This window comes from Carcharodon carcharias, assembly GCF_017639515.1.
Source record: "Carcharodon carcharias isolate sCarCar2 chromosome 24 unlocalized genomic scaffold, sCarCar2.pri SUPER_24_unloc_1, whole genome shotgun sequence".
Classification (NCBI taxonomy): domain Eukaryota; kingdom Metazoa; phylum Chordata; class Chondrichthyes; order Lamniformes; family Lamnidae; genus Carcharodon; species Carcharodon carcharias.
Genome location: NW_024470584.1, coordinates 3,187,015 through 3,211,459, shown reverse-complemented (window position 1 = coordinate 3,211,459; position 24,445 = coordinate 3,187,015). Strand labels below are relative to the sequence as shown.

Genomic DNA, 24,445 nt, shown 5'->3' with positions numbered 1-24,445 from the left:
GTTCAGGAGGAGGGTGTGAGAGAGTCTGGGGTTCAGGAGGAGGATGTGAGAGAGTCTGGGGTTCAGGGAGAGGGTGTGAGAGATTCTGGGGTTCAGGGGGAGTCTGAGTGTGTCTGGGGTTCAGGCGGAGGGTGTGAGAGATTCTGGGGTTCAGGCGGAGGGTGTGAGAGAGTCTGGGGTTCAGGAGGAGGGTGTGAGAGATTCTGGGGTTCACGGGGAGTCTGATAGAGTGTCTAATGTTCTGGGGGTGTCTGTGAGAGAGTCTGGGGTTCGGAGGCTGTGAGAGAGTCTGGGGTTCATTGGGAGGGTGTGAGAGTGTCTGGGGTTGAGGAGGAGGGTGTGAGAGCGTCTGGGCTTCAGGTGGAGGGTGTGAGAGCGTCTGGGGTTCAGGTGGAGGGTGTGAGAGCGTCTGGGGGTTCAGGTGGAGGGTGTGAGAGAGTCTGGGGTTCAGGTGGAGGGTTTGAGATAGTCGGTTTTGGGGGGAAGGTGTGAGAGATTCTGGGGTTCAGGGGGAGTCTGAGAGAGAGTCTGGGGTTCAGGAGGAGGGTGCGAGAGATTCTGGGGTTCAGGGGAGAGTGTGAGAGAGTCTGGGGTTCAGGGGGAGGCTGTGAGAGTGTCTGGGGTTCAGGGGGAGGGTTTGAGAGAGTCGGTTTTGGGGTGAGGGTGTGAGAGAGTTTGGGATTCACGGGGAGGGTGTGAGAGATTCTGGGGTTCAGGGGGAGGGTGTGAGTGTGTCTGGCATTCAGGGGGAGGGTGTGTGAGAGTATCTGGGGTTCAGGGGGAGGGTGTGAGAGAGTCTGGGGTACAGGAGGAGGGTTTTGAGAGCGTCTGGGGTTCAGGGGGAGGTTGTGAGTGAGTCTGGGGTTCAGGAGGAGGGTGTGAGAGAGTCGGTTTTGGGGTGAGGGTGTGAGAGAGTTAGGGATTCACGGGGAGGGTGTGAGAGATTCTGGGGTTCAGGGGGAGGGTGTGACTATGTCTGGCATTCAGGGGGAGGGTGTGTGAGAGTATCTGGGGTTCAGGGGGAGGGTGTGAGAGAGTCTGGGGTACAGGAGGAGGGTGTGAGAGAGTCTGGGGTTCAGGGGGAGGTTGTGAGAGAGTCTGGGGTTCAGGAGGAGGGTGTGAGAGAGTCTGCGGTTCAGGAGGATTATGTGAGACAGTCCAGTTATCAGAGTGAAGGTGTGAGAGATTCTGGGGTTCAGTGGGAGGCTCGGAGTGAGTCAGGGAATCACAGGGAGTCTGCAAGAAAGTCTGTGTTTTTGGGGTCGGCTGTGAGAGATTCTGGGGTTCAGGAGGAGGGTGTGAGAGATTCTGGGGTTCAGGAGGAGGGTGTGAGTGTGTCTGGGGTTCAGGAGGAGGGTGTGAGACAGTCTGGGGTTCATGGAGAGTGTCTGAGAGTGTCTGGGGTTCAGGCGGAGTGTGTGAGTGTGTCTGGGGTTCAGGGGGATGGTGTGAGAGATTCTGGGGTTCAGGGGGATTGTCGGAGAGTGTCTAGGGTTCAGGAGGAGGGTGTGAGAGATTCTGGGGTTCAGGCGGAGTGTGTGAGTGTGTCTGGGGTTCAGGGGGTGGGTGTGAGAGAGTCTGGGGTTCAGGAGGAGTCTGTGAGAGAGTCTGGGGTTCAGGGGGAGGGTGTGAGAGAGTCTGGGGTTCAGGGGTAGGGTGTGAGAGAGTCTGGGGTTCAGGAGGAGGATTTGAGAGAGTCTGGGGTTCAGGGGGAGGGTGTGAGAGATTCTGGGGTTCAGGGGGAGTCTGAGTGTGTCTGGTGTTCAGAGGAAGGGTGTGAGAGATTCTGGGGTTCAGGCGGAGGGTGCGAGAGAGTCTGGGGTTCAGGAGGAGGGTGTGAGAGATTCTGGGGTTCACGGGGAGTCTGATAGATTGTCTAATGTTCTGGGGGTGTCTGTGAGAGATTCTGGGGTTCGGAGGCTGTGAGAGAGTCTGGGGTTCATTGGGAGGGTGTGAGAGTGTCTGGGGTTGAGGAGGAGGGTGTGAGAGCGTCTGGGGTTCAGGTGGAGGGTGTGAGAGCGTCTGTGGTTCAGGTGGAGCGTGTGAGAGCGTCTGGGGTTCAGATGGAGGGTGTGAGAGAGTCTGGGGTTCAGGGGGAGGTTGTGAGAGAGTCTGGGGTTCAGGAGGAGGGTGTGAGAGAGTCTGCGGTTCAGGCGGATTATGTGAGACAGTCCAGTTATCAGAGTGAAGGTGTGAGAGATTCTGGGGTTCAGTGGGAGGCTCGGAGAGAGTCAGTGAATCACAGGGAGTCTGCAAGAAATTCTGTGTTTTTGGGGTCGGCTGTGAGAGATTCTGGGGTTCAGGAGGAGGGTGTGAGAGATTCTGGGGTTCAGGAGGAGGGTGTGAGTGTGTCTGGGGTTCAGGAGGAGGGTGTGAGACAGTCTGGGGTTCATGGAGACTGTCTGAGAGTGTCTGGGGTTCAGGCGGAGTGTGTGAGTGTGTCTGGGTTTCAGGGGGATGGTGTGAGAGATTCTGGGGTTCAGGGGGATTGTCGGAGAGTGTCTAGGGTTCAGGAGGAGGGTGTGAGAGATTCTGGGGTTCAGGCGGAGTGTGTGAGTGTGTCTGGGGTTCAGGGGTTGGGTGTGAGAGAGTCTGGGGTTCAGGAGGAGTCTGTGAGAGAGTCTGGGGTTCAGGGGGAGGGTGTGAGAGAGTCTGGGGTTCAGGGGTAGGGTGTGAGAGAGTCTGGGGTTCAGGAGGAGCATGTGAGAGAGTCTGGGGTTCAGGGGGAGGGTGTGAGAGATTCTGGGGTTCAGGGCGAGTCTGAGTGTGTCTGGTGTTCAGAGGAAGGGTGTGAGAGATTCTGGGGTTCAGGCAGAGGGTGCGAGAGAGTCTGGGGTTCAGGAGGAGGGTGTGAGAGATTCTGGGGTTCACGGGGAGTCTGATAGATTGTCTAATGTTCTGGGGGTCTCTGTGAGAGAGTCTGGGGTTCGGAGGCTGTGAGAGAGTCTGGGGTTCATTGGGACGGTGTGAGAGTGTCTGGGGTTGAGGAGGAGGGTTTGAGAGCGTCTGGGGTTCAGGTGGAGGGTGTGAGAGCGTCTGGGGTTCAGGTGGAGGGTGTGAGAGCGTCTGGGGTTCAGGTGGAGGGTGTGAGAGCGTCTGGGGTTCAGGTGGAGGGTGTGAGAGAGTCTGGGGTTCAGGGGGAGGGTTTGAGAGAGTCAGTTTTGGGGGGAGGGTGTGAGAGAGTTTGGGGTTCAGGGGGAGTCTGAGAGAGAGTCTGGGGTTCAGGAGGAGGGTGTGAGAGATTCTGGGGTTCAGGGGAGAGTGTGAGAGAGTCTGGGGTTCAGGGGGAGGCTGTGAGAGAGTCTGGGGTTCAGGAGGAGGGTGTGAGAGAGTCTGGGGTTCAGGGGAGGGTGTGAGAGAGTCTGGGGTTCAGGGGGAGGCTGTGATAGAGTCTGGGAATCAGGGGGATGGTCTGAGAGAGTCTGGGGTCAGGGGAATGATGTGATATTCTGGGACTCAAGGGGAGGTTGTGAGAAAGTCTAGGGTTCAGGGGGAGGGTGTGAGAGTGTCTGGGGTACAGGAGGAGGGTTTGAGAGAGTCTGGAGATCAGGGGGAATCTGAGAGAGAGTCTGGGGTTCGGAGACAGAGAGCGAGTCTGGGGTTCGGAATCTGAGAGCGAGTCTGGGCTTCGGAATCTGAGAGAGAGTCTGGGGTTCGGAATCTGAGAGAGAGTCTGGGGTTCGGAGTCCGAGAGAGAGTCTGGGGTTCGGAATCTGAGAGAGAGTCTGGGGTTCGGAATCTGAGAGAGAGTCTGGGGTTCGGAATCTGAGAGAGAGTCTGGGGTTCGGAATCTGAGAGAGAGTCTGGGGTTCGGAATCTGAGAGAGAGTCTGGGGTTCGGAATCTGAGAGAGAGTCTGGGGTTCGGAATCTGAGAGAGAGTCTGGGGTTCGGAATCCGAGAGAGAGTTTGGGGTTCGGAGTCCGAGAGAGAGTCTGGGGTTTGGAGTCCGAGAGCGAGTCTGGGGTTTGGAGTCCGAGAGCGAGTCTGGGGTTCGGAGTCCGAAAGAGAGTCTGGTGTTCGGAGTCCGAGAGAGAGTCTGGGGTTCGGAGTCCGAGAGCGACTCTGTGGTTCGGACTCCGAGAGCGAGTCTGGGGTTCGGAGTCCGAGAGAGAGTCTGGGGTTCGGAGTCCGAGAGAGAGTCTGGGGTTCGGAGTCCGAGAGAGAGTCTGGGGTTCGGAGTCCGAGAGAGAGTCTGGGGTTCGGAGTCCGAGAGAGAGTCTGGGGTTCGGAGTCCGAGAGAGAGTCTGGGGTTCGGAGTCCGAGAGAGAGTCTGGGGTTCGGAGTCCGAGAGAGAGTCTGGGGTTCGGAGTCCGAGAGAGAGTCTGGGGTTCGGAGTCCGAGAGAGAGTCTGGGGTTCGGAGTCCGAGAGAGAGTCTGGGGTTCGGAGTCCGAGAGAGAGTCTGGGGTTCGGAGTCCGAGAGAGAGTCTGGGGTTCGGAGTCCGAGAGAGAGTCTGGGGTTCGGAGTCCGAGAGAGAGTCTGGGGTTCGAGTCCGAGAGAGAGTCTGGGGTTCGGAGTCCGAGAGAGAGTCTGGGGTTCGGAGTCCGAGAGAGAGTCTGGGGTTCGGAGTCCGAGAGAGAGTCTGGGGTTCGGAGTCCGAGAGAGAGTCTGGGGTTCGGAGTCCGAGAGAGAGTCTGGGGTTCGGAGTCCGAGAGAGAGTCTGGGGTTCGGAGTCCGAGAGAGAGTCTGGGGTTCGGAGTCCGAGAGAGAGTCTGGGGTTCGGAGTCCGAGAGAGAGTCTGGGGTTCGGAGTCCGAGAGAGAGTCTGGGGTTCGGAGTCCGAGAGAGAGTCTGGGGTTCGGAGTCCGAGAGAGAGTCTGGGGTTCGGAGTCCGAGAGAGAGTCTGGGGTTCGGAGTCCGAGAGAGAGTCTGGGGTTCGGAGTCCGAGAGAGAGTCTGGGGTTCGGAGTCCGAGAGAGAGTCTGGGGTTCGGAGTCCGAGAGAGAGTCTGGGGTTCGGAGTCCGAGAGAGAGTCTGGGGTTCGGAGTCCGAGAGAGAGTCTGGGGTTCGGAGTCCGAGAGAGAGTCTGGGGTTCGGAGTCCGAGAGAGAGTCTGGGGTTCGGAGTCCGAGAGAGAGTCTGGGGTTCGGAGTCCGAGAGAGAGTCTGGGGTTCGGAGTCCGAGAGAGAGTCTGGGGTTCGGAGTCCGAGAGAGAGTCTGGGGTTCGGAGTCCGAGAGAGAGTCTGGGGTTCGGAGTCCGAGAGAGAGTCTGGGGTTCGGAGTCCGAGAGAGAGTCTGGGGTTCGGAGTCCGAGAGAGAGTCTGGGGTTCGGAGTCCGAGAGAGAGTCTGGGGTTCGGAGTCCGAGAGAGAGTCTGGGGTTCGGAGTCCGAGAGAGAGTCTGGGGTTCGGAGTCCGAGAGAGAGTCTGGGGTTCGGAGTCCGAGAGAGAGTCTGGGGTTCGGAGTCCGAGAGAGAGTCTGGGGTTCGGAGTCCGAGAGAGAGTCTGGGGTTCGGAGTCCGAGAGAGAGTCTGGGTTTGGAGTCCGAGAGCGAGTCTGGGGTTCGGAGTCCGAGAGAGAGTCTGGGGTTCGGAGTCCGAGAGAGAGTCTGGGGTTCGGAGTCCGAGAGAGAGTCTGGGGTTCGGAGTCCGAGAGAGAGTCTGGGGTTCGGAGTCCGAGAGAGAGTCTGGGGTTCGGAGTCCGAGAGAGAGTCTGGGGTTCGGAGTCCGAGAGAGAGTCTGGGGTTCGGAGTCCGAGAGAGAGTCTGGGGTTCGGAGTCCGAGAGAGAGTCTGGGGTTCGGAGTCCGAGAGAGAGTCTGGGGTTCGGAGTCCGAGAGAGAGTCTGGGGTTCGGAGTCCGAGAGAGAGTCTGGGGTTCGGGAGTCCGAGAGAGAGTCTGGGGTTCGGAGTCCGAGAGAGAGTCTGGGGTTCGGAGTCCGAGAGAGAGTCTGGGGTTCGGAGTCCGAGAGAGAGTCTGGGGTTCGGAGTCCGAGAGAGAGTCTGGGGTTCGGAGTCCGAGAGAGAGTCTGGGGTTCGGAGTCCGAGAGAGAGTCTGGGGTTCGGAGTCCGAGAGAGAGTCTGGGGTTCGGAGTCCGAGAGAGAGTCTGGGGTTCGGAGTCCGAGAGAGAGTCTGGGGTTCGGAGTCCGAGAGAGAGTCTGGGGTTCGGAGTCCGAGAGAGAGTCTGGGGTTCGGGGTCCGAGAGAGAGTCTGGGGTTCGGGGTCCGAGAGAGAGTCTGGGGTTCGGGGTCCGAGAGAGAGTCTGGGGTTCGGGGTCCGAGAGAGAGTCTGGGGTTCGGGGTCCGAGAGAGAGTCTGGGGTTCGGGGTCCGAGAGCGAGTCTGGGGTTCGGGGTCCGAGAGCGAGTCTGGGGTTCGGGGTCCGAGAGAGAGTCTGGGGTTCGGGGTCCGAGAGAGAGTCTGGGGTTCGGGGTCCGAGAGAGAGTCTGGGGTTCGGGGTCCGAGAGAGAGTCTGGGGTTCGGGGTCCGAGAGCGAGTCTGGGGTTCGGGGTCCGAGAGCGAGTCTGGGGTTCGGGGTCCGAGAGCGAGTCTGGGGTTCGGGGTCCGAGAGCGAGTCTGGGGTTCGGGGTCCGAGAGCGAGTCTGGGGTTCGGGGTCCGAGAGCGAGTCTGGGGTTCGGGGTCCGAGAGCGAGTCTGGGGTTCGGGGTCCGCGAGAGAGCCTGGGGTTCGGGGTCCGCGAGAGAGCCTGGGGTTCGGGGTCCGCGAGAGAGCCTGGGGTTCGGAGTCCGCGAGAGAGCCTGGGGTTCGGAGTCCGAGAGAGAGCCTGGGGTTCGGAGTCCGAGAGAGAGCCTGGGGTTCGGAGTCCGAGAGAGAGTCTGGGGTTTGTGGGGGGCGGTGGGGGGGTGGGGGTGCAGTGAAGCTTGGAAAGGTTTGTAGCTTGGGTAGGTGGACAGCCCTGTCTTTCAGGGTCCCCTGGTCCCTGGGGGAGCGAGCCCCTGTTTCTGTGGTAACGCTACACTCTCTGCAGCTGACGATGGAGGTTGATGGGAAGTTGGAGAGCATCATGAAGAGAACGGCCCTCGTCGCCAACACCTCCAACATGCCTGTGGCAGCTCGCGAGGCGTCAATCTACACCGGTGAGTGCCCACCTGCCCCCACGCTGACCTCTGACCATACCCCCGCCCTCTGACCTTTTTAACCCCACAACCTCACACCTTGATCCACCTCGCCCTCTGAACTTCACCCTTTTGTCCTCTGACCCCTTTCCCACCTCACCCTCCGACCATCTCGCCGCTTGATGCCTGAACCTCTCCCACCTTGCCCCCTGACCTCCTCCCACCTCGGCGTCTGACCCTCACCTACCTTGCCGACCCCCCCCCCCGAACCCTCACAGCGCCCACCCGCTTACCCTCGCCCGCCTCGCCCTTTGATTCTTTAATCCGCCTGGCCCTCTGACCTCTTTCAGCCCTCGCCCTTCGACCTCCCGCTCTGCCCCTGTTCACAGGGCTCCCTGGCCTACTTGTGGGGTTGGGGGGGTGGGTGGGGCAGTGGCTTAACTCCCTCCGCTCTCTCCGCAGGGATCACCCTCTCCGAATATTTCCGGGACATGGGTTACGACGTCAGCATGATGGCCGACTCTACGTCCCGCTGGGCGGAGGCCCTTCGAGAGATCTCGGGTCGTCTGGCGGAGATGCCCGCGGGTGAGTGTTGGCCGGCTTGTTCTGACCCGCAGCTGAGGTTACCCCCCACCCCACCCCCCCCCTTTCCCCCCTCCCCCCAAAATTGCCTCAGATAAAAGCAAAATACCGCAGCTGCTGGGAAACCTGAGACAAAAACAGGAAATGCTGGAAGAAACTGTGAAGAGAGAGAGATAGAGAGAGAGAGACAGAGTTAACGCGTGACTCTTCTTCAGAGCTCAGAGGAGGTCACAATGTGGTGGTAGAGCAGGTGGAGCTGGGTAGAGGGCCAGCGACTGGTGGAGGCAAAGGAGAGATTGACAAAGATGTCATGGACAAAGGGAACAGAGGGGGTGTTAATGGTAGTGGTCAGGGCTAAAGGAGGTGCTGATGGTGGCATGAAGGTCAGAAAGCAGAATGTGACAATAGCGGGACAAGGGTAAGCTCCGCTTTCATACTGCCCAGCCACTATCACATTCTGCTTTCTACTCATAATGTCGCCATTAGCACCTCCTTTATCTAGCATCACCAGCCCTTTGACCTTTTGTTCATGACATAATCTCTCCTTTGCCTGCACCTATCACTGGTCTTCTAACCAGCTTCACCTTCCCCCACCACCCCCCCCCACCCCCCGCCCAAAACATCACATTTTTACTTCTCTTTAGCTCTGAAGAAGATTCATATGGACTCGAAACGTTAACTCTGTTTTTTATTCACTCCACAGACGCTGTTAAGCCTTGATAGATCCTCACTTCTATTTGTTTGTTTAGATACATGGAGAGCAGCTACTGAACAGAGTCACAAGAGTCAGCCCATGAAGATTTAGCAAAAGAATAAAACACTTATTAAACAAGAAAAGATAAATTATATTACACTATTCCTTCACCCAAACCTATACCTTAACAGATACATACAGATTTGTAAGGGTAACACAAGTTACGAAAACTATCTTATACTTTAGCGTCCACAGTAAGTACACAGTCCATGTAAACCAGTAGGCACCCTGTGGCCAGACATACCACACTCTGAAACCAGGTGACAGATGCCACTTCAGTGACATGTTATGAATCTCTCCTCAACTGTCCGTAAACACTTGTACCACCACAAACCAACTGGTCTCACTGAACTGCATCTTTCGCACGAGGGTTTCCAATCTCCACTCTTCAAGAACTTGCTTTGGAATCTTCTCCCAAACCAGCGCTTTCTCCCATACGCCTTCTGCAAGGGTTCACCTCCAAGCTTTCAAACTCTCCTTCTGATGTTCCTCTTCCCTGAGTCACCAAACACATTTAAGCTGTCTTCCAGACACTCTCTCACTGACTCAGCCATCAACAGTACACCACCGCTTCACATGCCCATAGCAAAGGGTTACAGACACTCAGTTGTCTCTTTGGACCTTCTTGCCTCTTGCAAGCTGTTCTCGCTTTAAACCTGCTTTCTGCAGCTTTTGTCCCTTTACATCTGAAGCTTGGAGCCTTTCCTTCTGCCCCTCACTCTTAACTTCACTTAACAGGACCTTTTCCGGGTTCCTGTCCTTCCTTTGACGAGAAGGTCTGCCTGGGACTTTCCCCTGGTCCACTCCTCTGGATTTCGGGGTGTTTTCTTTAGTTTGGGACTGGCTGTTTTGTTCCAGACTTCTCCTGGCAGCTACTTTCAAAACCAAATGAACTCCAACAGCTTCCAAAACAAACTGCAGTTTCTAGTTTCTTGTGTGTGTGTGTCTGTGGGAGGGCCCACACTCCCTCCACACCTATTGCAAGACAATCGCTCAATTCTTCTACCCTTGTTTGTTTGCCTTAGCTGCAACAGTCATAAAAAGGCCATTAAGAATGTAAGCAGCTTTTAAAGTGAACCTAAGACAATTTGACATTCCTTCACACACAGAGACAGAAATACAAATCAATCTTAAACACAAAAGCAGAAATCCATTCCTAAAACCCACAAGAGCAAATATTACTCACTTAAACTAACTCTGAACCCGATCCCGGACCTTCATCCCACTCACTCTTTCACCTTCACCTAACCCCGAGCACAGTTCTGGTCTCCGTATCCCTCGGTTAGACCACACTTGGAGCACTGTGCACAGTTCTATTCTCCGTATCCCTCGGTTAGACCACACTTGGTGCACTGTGCACAGTTCTATTCTCCGTATCCCTCGGTTAGACCACACTTGGAGCACTGTGCACAGTTCTGGTCTCCGTATCCCTCGGTTAGACCACATCTGGAGCACTGTGCACAGTTCTGGTCTCCGTATCCCTCAGTTAGTCCACACTTGGAGCACTGTGCACAGTTCTGGTCTCCGTATCCCTCGGTTAGACCACACTTGGAGCACCGTGCACAGTTCTGGTCTCCGTATCCCTCGGTTAGACCACACTCGGAGCACTGTGCACAGTTCTGGTCTCCGTATCCCTCGGTTAGACCACACTTGGAGCACCGTGCACAGTTCTGGTCTCCGTATCCCTCGGTTAGACCACACTCGGAGCACTGTGCACAGTTCTGGTCTCCGTATCCCTCGGTTAGACCACACTTGGAGTACTGTGCACAGTTTAAGGGGAATCCATAGAAAAAGGAGAGAGAAACTGATAGGAGGCTATGTTGATGGAGTGAGATGAGGTAGGGGTGGGAGGAGGCACAGAGCAGAGGGTCTGAAAGATGTCCCTCATTCTCTTTGCTCTCATGAGCATTAACCTCTTCCACGTTGGTTCTCTCTGTGATAACCTGGTGTTTCCCTCCACAGACAGTGGGTACCCTGCCTACCTTGGAGCGCGATTGGCCTCCTTCTATGAGAGGGCCGGACGAGTGAAGTGTCTGGGTAGCCCCGACAGAGAAGGCAGTGTCAGCATTGTTGGAGCGTGAGTGAGGGGGGCAAGGAGGGGCCATGAAGGTCAATGTTGTCCGGAGGGGGTTGAGGGTCAGTATTGTCAGTGAGTGAGTGAGGGGGACTGAGGGTCAGTATTGTCAGTGAGTGAGGGGGGGAGTGAGGAGGGAGTGAGGGTCAGTATTGTCAGTGAGTGAGTGAGGGGGAGTGAGGGTCAGTATTGTCAGTGAGTGAGTGAGGGGGAGTGAGGGTCAGTATAGTGAGTGAGTGAGGGGGAGTGAGGGTCAGTATTGTCAGTGGGTGAGGGGGGAGTGAGGGTCAGTATTGTGAGTGAGTGAGGGGGAGTGAGGGTCAGTATTGTGAGTGAGTGAGGGGGAGTGAGGGTCAGTATTGTCAGTGAGTGAGTGAGGGGGGAGTGAGGGTCAGTATTGTGAGTGAGTGAGGGGGAGTGAGGGTCAGTATTGTCAGTGAGTGAGTGAGGGGGAGTGAGGGTCAGTATTGTGAGTGAGTGAGGGGGAGTGAGGGTCAGTATTGTCAGTGAGTGAGTGAGGGGGAGTGAGGGTCAGTATTGTCAGTGAGTGAGGGGCGGGAGTGAGGGTCAGTATTGTCAGTGAGTGAGGGGGAGTGAGGGTCAGTATTGTGAGTGAGTGAGTGAGGGGGGAGTGAGGGTCAGTATTGTCAGTGAGTGAGTGAGGGGGTTGAGGGTCAGTATTGTGAGTGAGTGAGGGGGAGTGAGGGTCAGTATTGTCAGTGAGAGAGGGGGGTGTGAGGGGGTGTGAGGGGGTGTGAGGGAGGAGTGAGGGGGTAGTGAGGTGGAGTGAAGCGGGAGTGAGTTGGGGGTGAGGGTGGGTGAGTTTCTGAATTGTCCTCCCCTCCCATCTCCCCTTTTTCTTTTTATTCCCTACAGTCTCCGGCCCTCCTCTCCCCTCCCCTCTACATTCATTCCCTCCGCTCACCTACCCTCCACCCGCCACTCCCCCTCTTTCCTCATCCCCTCTCCACATCACTGTTCTCCTTACCTCCCCTCGGCACTCTTTCCCTCCCCTCACCTCCCCTCCTTTCTGCACTCCCTCCTCCCCGATACTCCCCTCTCCTCCATTCCCCTCCCCACTACTCCCCTCCCCACTACTCCCCTCCCCACTACTCCCCTCCCCATTACTCCCCTGCCCGCTACTCCCCTCCCAGCTACTCCCCTCCCAGCTACTCTCCTCCCCGCTACTCCCCTCCCCGCTACTCCCCTGCCCGCTACTCTCCTCCCCACTACTCCCCTCCCCGCTACTCCCCTCCCCGCTACTCCCCTCCCCGCTACTCCCCCTCCCTGCTACTCCCCTCGCCGCTACTTCCCCTCCCCATTACTCCCCTCCCCGCTACTCCCCCTCCCTGCTACTCCCCTCCCCGCTACTCTCCTCCCCGCTACTCCCCTCCCCGCTACTCTCCTCCCCATTACTCCCCCTCCCTGCTACTCCCCTCGCCGCTACTCCCCTCCCCATTACTCCCCTCCCCGCTACTCCCCCTCCCTGTTACTCCCCTCCCCGCTACTCTCCTCCCTGCTACTCCCCTCCCCGCTACTCTCCTCCCCGCTACTCCCCTCCCCGCTACTCTCCTCCCCGCTACTCCCCTCCCCGCTACTCCCCTCCCCGCTACTCCCCCTCCCTGCTACTCCCCTCCCCGCTACTCCCCCTCCCCGCTACTCCCCCTCCCCGCTACTCCCCCCTCCCCGCTACTCCCCCTCCCCGCTACTCTCCTCCCCGCTACTCTCCTCCCCGCTACTCTCCTCCCCGCTACTCCCCTCCCCGCTACTCCCCCTCCCCGCTACTCCCCTCCCCGCTACTCCCCTCCCCGCTACTCCCCTCCCCGCTACTCCCCTCCCCGCTACACCCCCCTCCGCTACCCCCTCCCCTCCCCGCTACTCCCCTCCCCCCTACTCACCTCCCGCTACACCCCTCCCCGCTACTCCCGTCCAACCTACACCCCTCCCCACTACTCCCCTCCCCCCTACTCCCCTCCCCCTACTCCCCTCCCTGTTACTCCCCTCCCTGTTACTCCCCTCCCTGTTACTCCCCTCCCTGCTACTCCCCTCCCGCTACTCCCCTCCCCCTACTCCCCTCCCCCTACTCCCCTCCCCCTACTCCCCTCCCCCTACTCCCCTCCCTGTTTCTCCCCTCCCCGCTACTCCCCTCCCCCTACTCCCCTCCCCCTACTCCCCTCCCCCTACTCCCCTCCCCCTACTCCACTCCCCACACCTCCCCTCCCCCCTACTCCCCTCCCACCTACTCCCCTCCCCCCAATCCCCTCCCAGCTACTCCCCTCCCCGCTACTCCCCTCCCAGAAACTCCCCTCCCAGAAACTCCCCTCCCCATAACTCCCCATTCCCTACTGCCCAGCCCCCTACTCCCCTCCCCTTGCCTCCCCGCTACTCCCCTCCACACTACTCCCCTCCCCACACTCCCCTCCCCGCTACTCCCCTCCCCGTTACTCCCCTCCCCGTTACTCCCCATTCCCTACTGCCCAGCCCCCTACTCCCCTCCCCTTGCCTCCCCACTACTCCCCACCCCACTACTCCCCTCCACGCTACTCCCCTCCCCCCTACTCCCCTCCCCATAACTCCCCTCACCCTACTCCACTCCCTGCTACTCCCGTACACCCTACACCCAACACCGCTTCTCCCCTCCCCTCCCCGCTACTCCCCTCCCTGCTACTCCCCTCCCCCCTACACCCCTCCCGCTAATCCCCTCCCCTTTACTCCCCTCCCCGCTAATCCCCTCCCCGCTTCTCTCCTCCCCACTACTGCCCCTCCCCGCTACTCCCCTCCACCTACTCCCCTCCCCACTACTCCGCTCCCCGTTACTCCCCTCCCCGCTACTCCCCTCCACCTACTCCCCTCCCCACTACTCCCCTCGCCGCTACTCCCCTCCCCTCTACTTCCCCTCCCCACTACTTCCCTCCCCACTACTCCCCTCCCCGCTACTCCCCTCCACCTACTCCCCTCCCCACTACTCCCCTCGCCGCTACTCCCCTCCCCGTTACTCCCCTCCCCGTTACTCCCCATTCCCTACTGCCCAGCCCCCTACTCCCCTCCCCTTGCCTCCCCACTACTCCCCTCCCCACTACTCCCCTCCACGCTACTCCCCTCCCCCCCTACTCCCCTCCCCATAACTCCCCTCACCCTACTCCACTCCCTGCTACTCCCGTACACCCTACACCCAACACCGCTTCTCCCCTCCCCTCCCCGCTACTCCCCTCCCTGCTACTCCCCTCCCCCCTACACCCCTCCCCCTACTCCCCTCCCCGCTAATCCCCTCCCCTTTACTCCCCTCCCCGCTAATCCCCTCCCCCTACTCCCCTCCCCACTACTCCCCTCGCCGCTACTCCCCTCCCCGCTACTTCCCCTCCCCACTACTCCCCTCCCCACTACTCCCCTCCCCCTACTCCCCTCCCCACTACTCCCCTCCCCGCTACTCCCCTCCCCGCTACTCCCCTCCCCGCTACTCCCCTCCCCGCTACTCCACTCCCCGCTACTCCCCTCCCCGCTACTCCCCTCCCCGCTACTCCCCTCTCCGCTACTCCCCTCCCCCTACTCCCCTCCCCCTACTCCCCTCGCTGCTACTCCCCTCGCTGCTACTCCCCTCGCTGCTACTCCCCTCGCTGCTACTCCCCTCCCCGCTACTCCCCTCCCCGCTACTCCCCTCCCCGCTACTCCCCTCCCCACTACTCCCCTCCCCACTACTCCCCTCCCCACTACTCCCCTCCCCACTACTCCGCTCCCCCTACTCCCCTCCCCGCTACTCCCCTCCCCGCTACTCCCCTCCCCGCTACTCCCCTCCCCGCTACTCCCCTCCCCCTACTCCCCTCCCCGCTACTCCCCTCCCCACTACTACCCTCTCCGCTACTCCCCTCCCCCCTACTCCCCTCCCCGCTACTCCCCTCCCCGCTACTCCCCTCCTCGCTACTTCCCCTCCCCGCTACTCCCCTCCTCGCTACTCCCCTCCCCGCTACTCCCCTCCTCGCTACTCCCCTCCCCGCTACTCCCCTCCTCGCTACTCCCCTCCCCGCTACTCCCCTCCCCCTACTCCCCTCCCCCGCTACTCCCCTCCCCACTACTACCCTCTCCGCTACTCCCCTCCCCCCTACTCCCCTCCCCGCTACTCCCCTCCCCGCTACTCCCCTCCTCGCTACTCCCCTCCCCGCTACTCCCCTCCTCGCTACTCCCCTCCCCGCTACTCCCCTCCCCGCTACTCCCCTCCTCGCTACTCCCCTCCCCACTACTCCCCTCCCCACTACTCCCCTCCACACTACTCCCCTCCACACTACTCCCCTCCCCTCCCTGCTATTCCCCTCCCCGCTACTCCCCTCTCCTCTACTTCCCTCTCCTCTACTCCCCTCCCCTACTCCCCTCCATGCTACTCCCCTCCCCGTTACTCCCCCTCCTCTACTCCACTCCCCACTACTCCCCTCCCCGTTACTCCCCTCCCCCCCACTCCCCTCTCCGCTACTACCCTCCTGCTACTCCCCTACCCCCTACTTCCCTCGCTGCTACTCCCCTCCCCACTACTCCCCTCCCCACTACTCCCCTCCCCACTACTCCCCTCCCCTCCCCCTACTCCCCTCCTTGCTACTCCCCACACTCCTACTCCCCTCTCCACTACTCGCCTCTCCGCTACTCCCCTCCCCACTACTCCCCTCTCCAACTCTCCCCTCTCCGACTCTCCCCTCTCTAACTCTCCCCTCTCTGACTCTCCCCTCTCCGACTCTCCCCTCTCTGACTCTCCCCTCTCTGACTCTCCCCTCTCTGACTCTCCCCTCTCCGACTCTCCCCTCTCTAACTCTCCCCTCTCTGACTCTCCCCTCTCCGACTCTCCCCTCTCTGACTCTCCCCTCTCTGACTCTCCCCTCTCCGACTCTCCCCTCTCTGACTCTCCCCTCTCTGACTCTCTCCTCTCTGACTCTCCCCTCTCTGACTCTCCCCTCTCAGACTCTCCCCTCTCTAACTCTCCCCTCTCTGACTCTCCCCTCTCTGAATCTCCCCTCTCCGATGCTCCCCTCTCCGACTCTCCCCTCTCCGATGCTCCCCTTCCTGACTCTCCCCTCTCCGACTCTCCCCTCTCCGACTCTCCCCTCTCCGACTCTCCCCTCTCCGACTCTCCCCTCTCCGACTCTCCCCTCTCCGACTCTCCCCTCTCTGACTCTCCCCTCTCTGACTCTCCCCTCTCCGACTCTCGCCTCTCTGACTCTCCCCTCTCCGACTCTCCCCTCTCCGACTCTCCCCTCTCCGACTCTCCCCTCTCCGACTCTCCCCTCTCCGACTCTCCCCTCTCTGACTCTCCCCACTCCGACTCTCCCCTCTCTGACTCTCCCCTCTCTGACTCTCCCCTCTCTAACTCTCCCCTCTCTGACTCTCCCCACTCCGACTTTCCCCTCTCCGACTCTCCCCTCTCTGACTCTCCCCTCTCTGAATCTCCCCTCTCCGATGCTCCCCTCTCCGACTCTCCCCTCTCCGATGCTCCCCTTCCTGACTCTCCCCTCTCCGACTCTCCCCTCTCCGACTCTCCCCTCTCCGACTCTCCCCTCTCCGACTCTCCCCTCTCCGACTCTCCCCTCTTCGATGCTCCCCTCTCCGATGCTCCCCTCTCCGACTCTTCCCTCTCCAACACTCCCTTCTCCAACTCTCCCCTTCCTGACTCTCCCCTTCCTGACTCTCCTCTCTCCGATTCTTCCCTCTCCGACTCTCCCCTCTCCCACTCTCACCTCTCCGACTCTCCCCTCTCCGACTCTCCCCTCTCCGACTCTCCCCTCTCCGACTCTCCCCTCTCCGACTCTCCCCTCTCCGACTCTCCCCTCTCCGACTCTCCCCTCTCCGACTCTCCCCTCTCCGACTCTCCCCTCTCCGACTCTCACCTCTCCGACTCTCTCCTCTCCGATTCTTCCCTCTCTGACTCTCCCCTCTCTGACTCTCCCCTCTCTGACTCTCCCCTCTCTGACTCTCCCCTCTCCGACTCTTCCCTCTCTGACTCTCCCCCTCCTGACTCTCCCCTCTCCGATTTTCCCCTCTCCGACTCTCCCTTCTCCGACTCTCGCCTCTCCGACCCTCCCTTCTCCGACTCTCCCTTCTCCGACTCTCCCCTCTCCGACTCTCCCCTCTCCGACTCTCCCCTCTCCGATTCTTCCCTCTCCGACTCTCCCCTCTCCGATTCTCCCCTCTCCGATTCTCCCCTCTCTGACTCTCCCCTCTCTGACTCTCCCCTCTCCGATTCTTCCCTCTCCGACTCTCCCCTCTCCGACTCTCGCCTCTCCGACTCTCCCCTCTCCGACTCTCCCCTCTCCGACTCTCCCCTCTCTGACTCTCCCCTCTCTGACTCTCCCCTCTCTGAATCTCCCCTCTCCGACGCTCCCCTCTCCGACTCTCCCCTCTCCAATGCTCCCCTTCCTGACTCTCCCCTCTCCGACTCTCCCCTCTCCGACTCTCCCCTCTCCGACTCTCCCCTCTCCGACTCTCCCCTCTCCGACTCTCCCCTCTCTAACTCTCCCCTCTCTGACTCTCCCCACTCCGACTCTCCCCTCTCTGACTCTCCCCTCTCTAACTCTCCCCTCTCTGACTCTCCCCACTCCGACTTTCCCCTCTCCAACTCTCCCCTCTCCGACTCTCCCCTCTCTGACTCTCCCCTCTCTGAATCTCCCCTCTCCGATGCTCCCCTCTCCGACTCTCCCCTCTCCGATGCTCCCCTTCCTGACTCTCCCCTCTCCGACTCTCCCCTCTCCGACTCTCCCCTCTCCGACTCTCCCCTCTTCGATGCTCCCCTCTCCGATGCTCCCCTCTCCGACTCTTCCTTCTCCAACACTCCCTTCTCCAACTCTCCCCTTCCTGACTCTCCCCTTCCTGACTCTCCTCTCTCCGATTCTTCACTCTCCGACTCTCCCCTCTCCCACTCTCACCTCTCCGACTCTCCCCTCTCCGACTCTCCCCTCTCCGACTCTCACCTCTCCGACTCTCTCCTCTCCGATTCTTCCCTCTCTGACTCTCCCCTCTCTGACTCTCCCCTCTCTGACTCTCCCCTCTCTGACTCTCCCCTCTCTGACTCTCCCCTCTCTGACTCTCCCCTCTCCGACTCTTCCCTCTCTGACTCTCCCCCTCCTGACTCTCCCCTCTCCGATTCTCCCCTCTCCGACTCTCCCTTCTCCGACTCTCGCCTCTCCGACCCTCCCTTCTCCGACTCTCCCTTCTCCGACTCTCCCCTCTCCGACTCTCCCCTCTCCGACTCTCCCCTCTCCGATTCTTCCCTCTCCGACTCTCCCCTCTCCGATTCTCCCCTCTCCGATTCTCCCCTCTCTGACTCTCCCCTCTCTGACTCTCCCCTCTCCGATTCTTCCCTCTCCGACTCTCCCCTCTCCGACTCTCCCCTCTCCGACTCTCCCCTCTCCGACTCTCCCCTCTCCGACTCTCCCCTCTCCGACTCTCCCCTCTCCGACTCTCCCCTCTCCGACTCTCCCCTCTCCGACTCTCCCCTCTCCGACTCTCCCCTCTCCGACTCTCCCCTCTCCGACTCTCCCCTCTCCGACTCTCCCCTCTCCGACTCTCCCCTCTCCGACTCTCGCCTCTCCGACTCTCCCCTCTCCGACTCTCCCCTCTCCGACTCTCCCCTCTCCGACTCTCCCCTCTCCGACTCTCGCCTCTCCGACTCTCGCCTCTCCGACTCTCGCCTCTCCGACTCTCGCCTCTCCGACTCTCGCCTCTCCGACTCTCGCCTCTCCGACTCTCCCCTCTCTGACTCTCGCCTCTCTGACTCTCGCCTCTCTGACTCTCGCCTCTCTGACTCTCGCCTCTCCGACTCTCTCCTCTCCTATTCTTCCCTCTCCGACTCTCCCCTCTCTGATGCTCCCCTCTCCGACTCTCCCCTCTCTGACTCTCCCCTCTCCGATTCACCCCTCTCCGATTCTTCCCTCTCCGACTCTCCCCTCTCCGATTCTCCCCTCTCCGACTCTCCCCTCTCCGACTCTCCCCTCTCTGACTCTCCCCTCTCTGACTCTCCCCTCTCCGACTCTTCCCTCTCCGACTCTCCCCTCTCCGATTCTTCCCTCTCCGACTCTCCCCTTTCCGATTCTCCCCTCTCTGACTCTCCCCTCTCTGACTCTCACCTCTCCGACTCTCTCCTCTCCGATTCTTCCCTCTCCGACTCTCCCCTCTCCGACTCTCCCCTCTCCGACTCTCCCCTCTCCGACTCTCCCCTCTCTGACTCTCCCCTCTCTGACTCTCGCCTCTCCGACTCTCCCCTCTCCGACTCTTCCCTCTCTGACTCTCCCCCTCCTGACTCTCCCCTCTCCGATTCTCCCCTCTCCGACTCTCCCTTCTCCGACTCTCCCCTCTCCGACTCTCCCTTCTCCGACTCTCCCCTCTCCGACTCTCCCCTCTCCGACTCTCCCCTCTCCGACTCTCCCCTCTCCGACTCTCCCCTCTCCGACTCTCCCCTCTCCGACTCTCCCCTCTCCGACTCTCCCCTCTCCGACTCTCCCCTCTCCGACTCTCCCCTCTCCGACTCTCCCCTCTCCGACTCTCCCCTCTCCGACTCTCCCCTCTCCGACTCTCCCCTCTCCGACTCTCCCCTCTCCGACTCTCCCCTCTCCGACTCTCCCCTCTCCGACTCTCCCCTCTCCGACTCTCCCCTCTCCGACTCTCCCCTCTCCGACTCTCCCCTCTCCGACTCTCCCCTCTCCGACTCTCCCCTCTCCGACTCTCCCCTCTCCGACTCTCCCCTCTCCGACTCTCCCCTCTCCGACTCTCCCCTCTCCGACTCTCCCCTCTCTGACACTCCCCACCCCACAACCCCTCCGTTCGCGACTCTGCTCCTCCCCACTCTCTGTTGAGATGCTTGAGGAACCCTGAATCATTATCTCTCTCTCTCTCTGTCTCTCCCTCAGAGTCTCTCCTCCTGGTGGAGATTTCTCGGACCCGGTCACTTCTGCGACGCTGGGAATTGTACAGGTGATGTCCAGTTGGTGCTCAGACACCCGGAAACTTTCAGAACAAATGCGAATGATCCTGGCTCCCGGCACCTGGGAGCATATCAACTCATGCTCGTAATTTGGATAAATCGGGAACTCTCTGAACAGGAGGAGGACATTCAGCCCCTCTCGATCCTGATACACAGGAACAGGAGGAGGACATTCAGCCCTTCTCGATCCTGTTACACAGGAACAGGAGGAGGCCATTCAGAACCCTCTCGATACTGATACACAGGAACAGGAGGAGGCCATTCAGCCCCTCTCGATACTGATACACAGGAACAGGAGGAGGCCATTCAGCCCCTCTCGATACTGATACACAGGAACAGGAGGAGGCCATTCAGCCCCTCTCGATACTGATACACAGGAACAGGAGGAGGACATTCAGCCCCTCTCGATCCTGATACACAGGAACAGGAGGAGGACATTCAGCCCCTCTCGATCCTGTTACGCAGGAACAGGAGGAGGCCATTCAGCCCCTCTTGATACAGTTACACAGGAACAGGAGGAGGCCATTCAGCCCCTCTCAATACTGATAAACAGGAACAGGAGGAGGCCATTCAGCCCCCCTCCATCCTGTTAAACTGAACCTCAGTGAAATGTTGTCTTAACTTCTGAACACATGCCTGTTTTGTGTATCCCCCCTGGGCATTTATCCTCCTGTTAAATCCAGGTCACATTCCCTTCGAAGGCCAACCTCTTCTTTCTCAGAACTGTCCACTTGGCTGGTCCTGTCTTGAGTTGTCGGCTGCAACATAGGAGGGTCAATATTCCAGTACGGAGTCAGACAAAATTCCTGACATGCTGAGGGCATTGTATAAACCCACTTACCTAGACCCCCCCTCCCCTCCCACTGGCAAATCACCATGGACACTCACTGATTCCAGCATTTCTCTGTTCAAATTACTGTCCACCCCCTACACCCCTCCCTCTCTCTGTAACCTCCTCCAGCCCCTACACCCCTCCCTATCTCTGTAAACACCTCCACCCCCTACACCCCTCCCTATCTCTGTAACCTCCTCCAGCCCCTACAACCCTCCCTATCTCTGTAACCTCATCCAGCCCCTACAACCCTCCCTATCGCTGTAACCTCCTCCAGCCCCTACAACCCTCCCTATCTCTGTAACCTCCTCCAGCCCCTACACCCCTCCCTATCTCTGTAACTTCCTCCAGCCCCTACAACTCTCCCTATCTCTGTAACCTCCTCCAGTCCCTACAACACTCCCTATCTCTGTAATCTCCTCCAGCCCCTACAACCCTCCCTATCTCTGTAACCTCCTCCAGTCCCTACAACACTCCCTATCTCTGTAACCTCCTCCAGTCCCTACAACCCTCCCTATCTCTATCACCTCCTCCAGCCCCTAGACCCCTCCCTATCTCTGTAACCTCCTCCAGCCCCTACAACCCTCCCTATCTCTGTAACCTCCTCCAGTCCCTACACCCTCACTATCTCTTTAACCTCCTCCAGCTCCCTACTACCCTCTCTATCTCTGTAACCTCCTCCAGCCCCTACAACCCTCCCTATCTCTGTAACCTCCGCCAGCCCCTACAACCCTCCCTATCTCTTTAACCTCCTCCAGCACCTACACCCCTCCCTATCTCTGTAACCTCCTCCAGCTCCCTACTACCCTCCCTATCTCTGTAACCTCCTCCAGCCCCTACAACCCACCCTATCTCTGCAACCTCCTCCAGCTCCTACAACCCTCCCTATCTCTGTAACCTCCTCCAGACCCTACAACCCTCCCTATCTCTGTAACCTCCTCCAGCCCCTACAACCCTCCCAATCTCTGTAACCTCCTCCAGTCCCTACAACACTCCCTATCTCTGTAACCTCCTCCAGCCCCTACAACCCTCCCTATCTCTGTAACCTACTCCAGTCCCTACAACCCTCCCTATCTCTATCACCTCCTCCAGCCCCTAGACCCCTCCCTATCTCTGTAACCTCCTCCAGCCCCTACAACCCTCCCTATCTCTGTAACCTCCTCCAGTCCCTACACCCTCACTATCTCTTTAACCTCCTCCAGCTCCCTACTACCCTCTCTATCTCTGTAACCTCCTCCAGCCCCTACAACCCTCCCTATCTCTGTAACCTCCGCCAGCCCCTACAACCCTCCCTATCTCTGTAACCTCCGCCAGCCCCTACAACCCTCCCTATCTCTGTAACCTCCTCCAGCTCCCTACTACCCTCCCTATCTCTGTAACCTCCTCCAGCCCCTACAACCCACCCTATCTCTGCAACCTCCTCCAGCTCCTACAACCCTCCCTATCTCTGTAACCTCCTCCAGACCCTACAACCCTCCCTATCTCTGTAACCTCCTCCAGCCCCTACAACCCTCCCAATCTCTGTAACCTCCTCCAGTCCCTACAACACTCCCTATCTCTGTAACCTCCTCCAGCCCCTACAACCCTCCCTATCTCTGTAACCTACTCCAGTCCCTACAACCCTCCCTATCTCTATCACCTCCTCCAGCCCCTAGACCCCTCCCTATCTCTGTAACCTCCTCCAGCCCCTACAACCCTCCCTACCTCTTTAACCTCCTCCAGCCCCTACACCCCTCCCTATCTCTGTAATCTCCTCCAGCCCCTACAACCCTCCCTATCTCTTTAACCTCCTCCAGCACCTACACCCCTCCCTATCTCTGTAACCTCCTCCAGCCCCTACAACCCTCCCTATCTCTGTAACCTCCTCCAGCTCCTACAACCCTCCCTATCTCTTTAACCTCCCTCCAGCACCTACACCCCTCCCTATCTCTGTAACCTCCTCCAGCTCCCTACTACCCTCCCTATCTCTGTAACCTCCTCCAGCCCCTACAACCCTCCCAATCTCTGTAACCTCCTCCAGTCCCTACAACACTCCCTATCTCTGTAACCTCCTCCAGCCCCTACAACCCTCCCTATCTCTGTAACCTCCTCCAGTCCCCACAACCCTCCCTATCTCTATCACCTCCTCCAGCCCCTAGACCCCTCCCTATCTCTGTAACCTCCTCCAGCCCCTACAACCCTCCCTATCTCTTTAACCTCCTCCAGCCCCTACACCCCTCCCTATCTCTGTAACCTCCTCCATCCCCTACAACCCTCCCTATCTCTTTAACCTCCTCCAGCCCCTACACCCCTCCCTATCTCTGTAACCTCCTCCAGCTCCCTACTACCCTCCGTATCTCTGTAACCTCCTCCAGCACCTAAAACCCTCCCTATCTCTGTAAACTCCTCCAGTACTGAGAGAGTGCTGCACTGTTGGAGGGTCAGTACTGAGGGAGTGCTGCACTGTCGTAGGGTCAGTACTGAGGGAGTGCTGCACTGTCGGAGGGTCAGTACTGAGGGAGTGCTGCACTGTCGGATGGTCAGTACTGAGGGAGTGCTGCACTATAGGAAGGTCAGTACTGAGGGAGTGCTGCACTGTCGGATGGTCAGTACTGAGGGAGTGCTGCACTGTCGGAGGGTCAGTACTGAGGGAGTGCTGCACTGTCGGAGTGTCAATACTAAAGGAGTGCTGCACTGTCGGAGGGTCAGTACTGAGGGAGTGCTGCACTGTCGGAGGGTCAGTACTGAGGGAGTGCTGCACTGTCGGATGGTCAGTACTGAGGGAGTGCTGCACTGTAGGAAGGTCAGTACTGAGGGAGTGCTGCACTGTCGGATGGTCAGTACTGAGGGAGTGCTGCACTGTCGGAGGGTCAGTACTGAGGGAGTGCTGCACTGTCGGAGGGTCAGTACTGAGGGAGTGCTGCACTGTCGGAGGGTCAGTAATGAGGGAGTGCCGCATGGTCTGATGCTCTGTGCTGAGTGGTCTATCACTGGAATGGTATGTGTTAAAAAGCTGTCAGAGACATTAGGAGCTGAGTGCTTCAGGCTGCACCTTTATGTAACCAGAGAGTTCCAACTTCCTCTCCACCTTCTATTGCAGGTATTCTGGGGTCTTGATAAGAAGCTAGCACAGCAGAAACATTTCCCCTCGGTTAACTGGCTGATCAGCTACAGTAAGTACACGCGTGCTCTGGACGAGTATTATGAGAAGCACTTCTCGGAGTTTGTCCCTCTCCGCACTAAGGCCAAGGAGATTCTTCAGGAGGAGGAAGACCTGGCTGAGATTGTCCAGCTGGTTGGAAAGGTGAGGGAGGGAGGGGAGCCAAGGTTCTGGGGACTGTACGACTGTCACTGTGTTTGCATCTCTCTCTCTCTCTCTGTCAATCTATCTATTTCTGCCTGTCACTCAGTCCCTCCACCTCTACCCACCGCACCCCACCCCTGTCTGTCTGTCTGTATCACCCCCGCCTCAATCTCTGTCAGTCTCTCACTCCCCCTCTGTCTGTCAGTATCTCTTTCTCTCTCTCTCCCTCTCTGTTCGTATGCACCCACCCGCCATCTGTCAGTCTCTCTCCCTCGGTCAGTCTCGCTCTCTGTTAGTATCTCTCTCTCTGTGTGTGTGTGTCTGTGATGTGTGAGGATCGGTGTGTGTCTCAGCATTTGCGTATCTATCATTGCTTGTGAGTATTTGTGTGTCTGTTACTGTGTGTGAGTATTTGTGTGTGTTACTGTGTGTGAGTATTTGTGTGTGTTACTGTGTGTGAGTATTTGTGTGTCTGTTACTGTGTGTGAGTATTTGTGTGTGTTACTGTGTGTGAGTATTTGTGTGTCTGTTACTGTGTGTGAGTATTTGTGTGTGTTACTGTGTGTGAGTATTTGTGTGTGTTACTGTGTGTGAGTATTTGTGTGTGTTACTGTGTGTGAGTATTTGTGTGTGTTACTGTGTGTGAGTATTTGTGTGTCTGTTACAGTGTGTAAGTATTTGTGTGTGTTACTGTGTGTGAGTATTTGTGTATCTGTTACAGTGTGTGAGTATTTGTGTGTGTTACTGTGTGTGAGTATTTGTGTGTGTTACTGTGTGTGAGTATCTGTGTGTGTTACAGTGTGTGAGTATTTGTGTGTGTTACAGTGTGTGAATATTTGCGTGTCTGTTACTGTGTGTGAGTATTTGTGTGTGTTACTGTGTTTGAGTATTTGTGTGTGTTACAGTGTGTGAGTATTTGCGTGTCTGTTACTGTGTGTGAGTATTTGTGTCTGTTACTGTG

At 58.6% G+C, this 24,445-nt stretch overlaps 1 protein-coding gene across 2 annotated transcripts in view; it reads left to right on the top strand.

The window, feature by feature from the left end:
* Positions 1–24,445, top strand: part of LOC121273478 (V-type proton ATPase catalytic subunit A-like) — a 160,730-nt gene that overhangs the window by 102,126 nt on the left and 34,159 nt on the right. For both annotated transcript variants that reach the window (XM_041180645.1, XM_041180644.1), the window contains exons 8-12: positions 6,919–7,027; positions 7,469–7,591; positions 10,305–10,419; positions 19,296–19,359; positions 23,281–23,484. In XM_041180645.1, the coding sequence (XP_041036579.1) occupies positions 6,919–7,027; positions 7,469–7,591; positions 10,305–10,419; positions 19,296–19,359; positions 23,281–23,484 (615 nt within the window). The remainder of the gene's footprint in view (positions 1–6,918; positions 7,028–7,468; positions 7,592–10,304; positions 10,420–19,295; positions 19,360–23,280; positions 23,485–24,445) is intronic.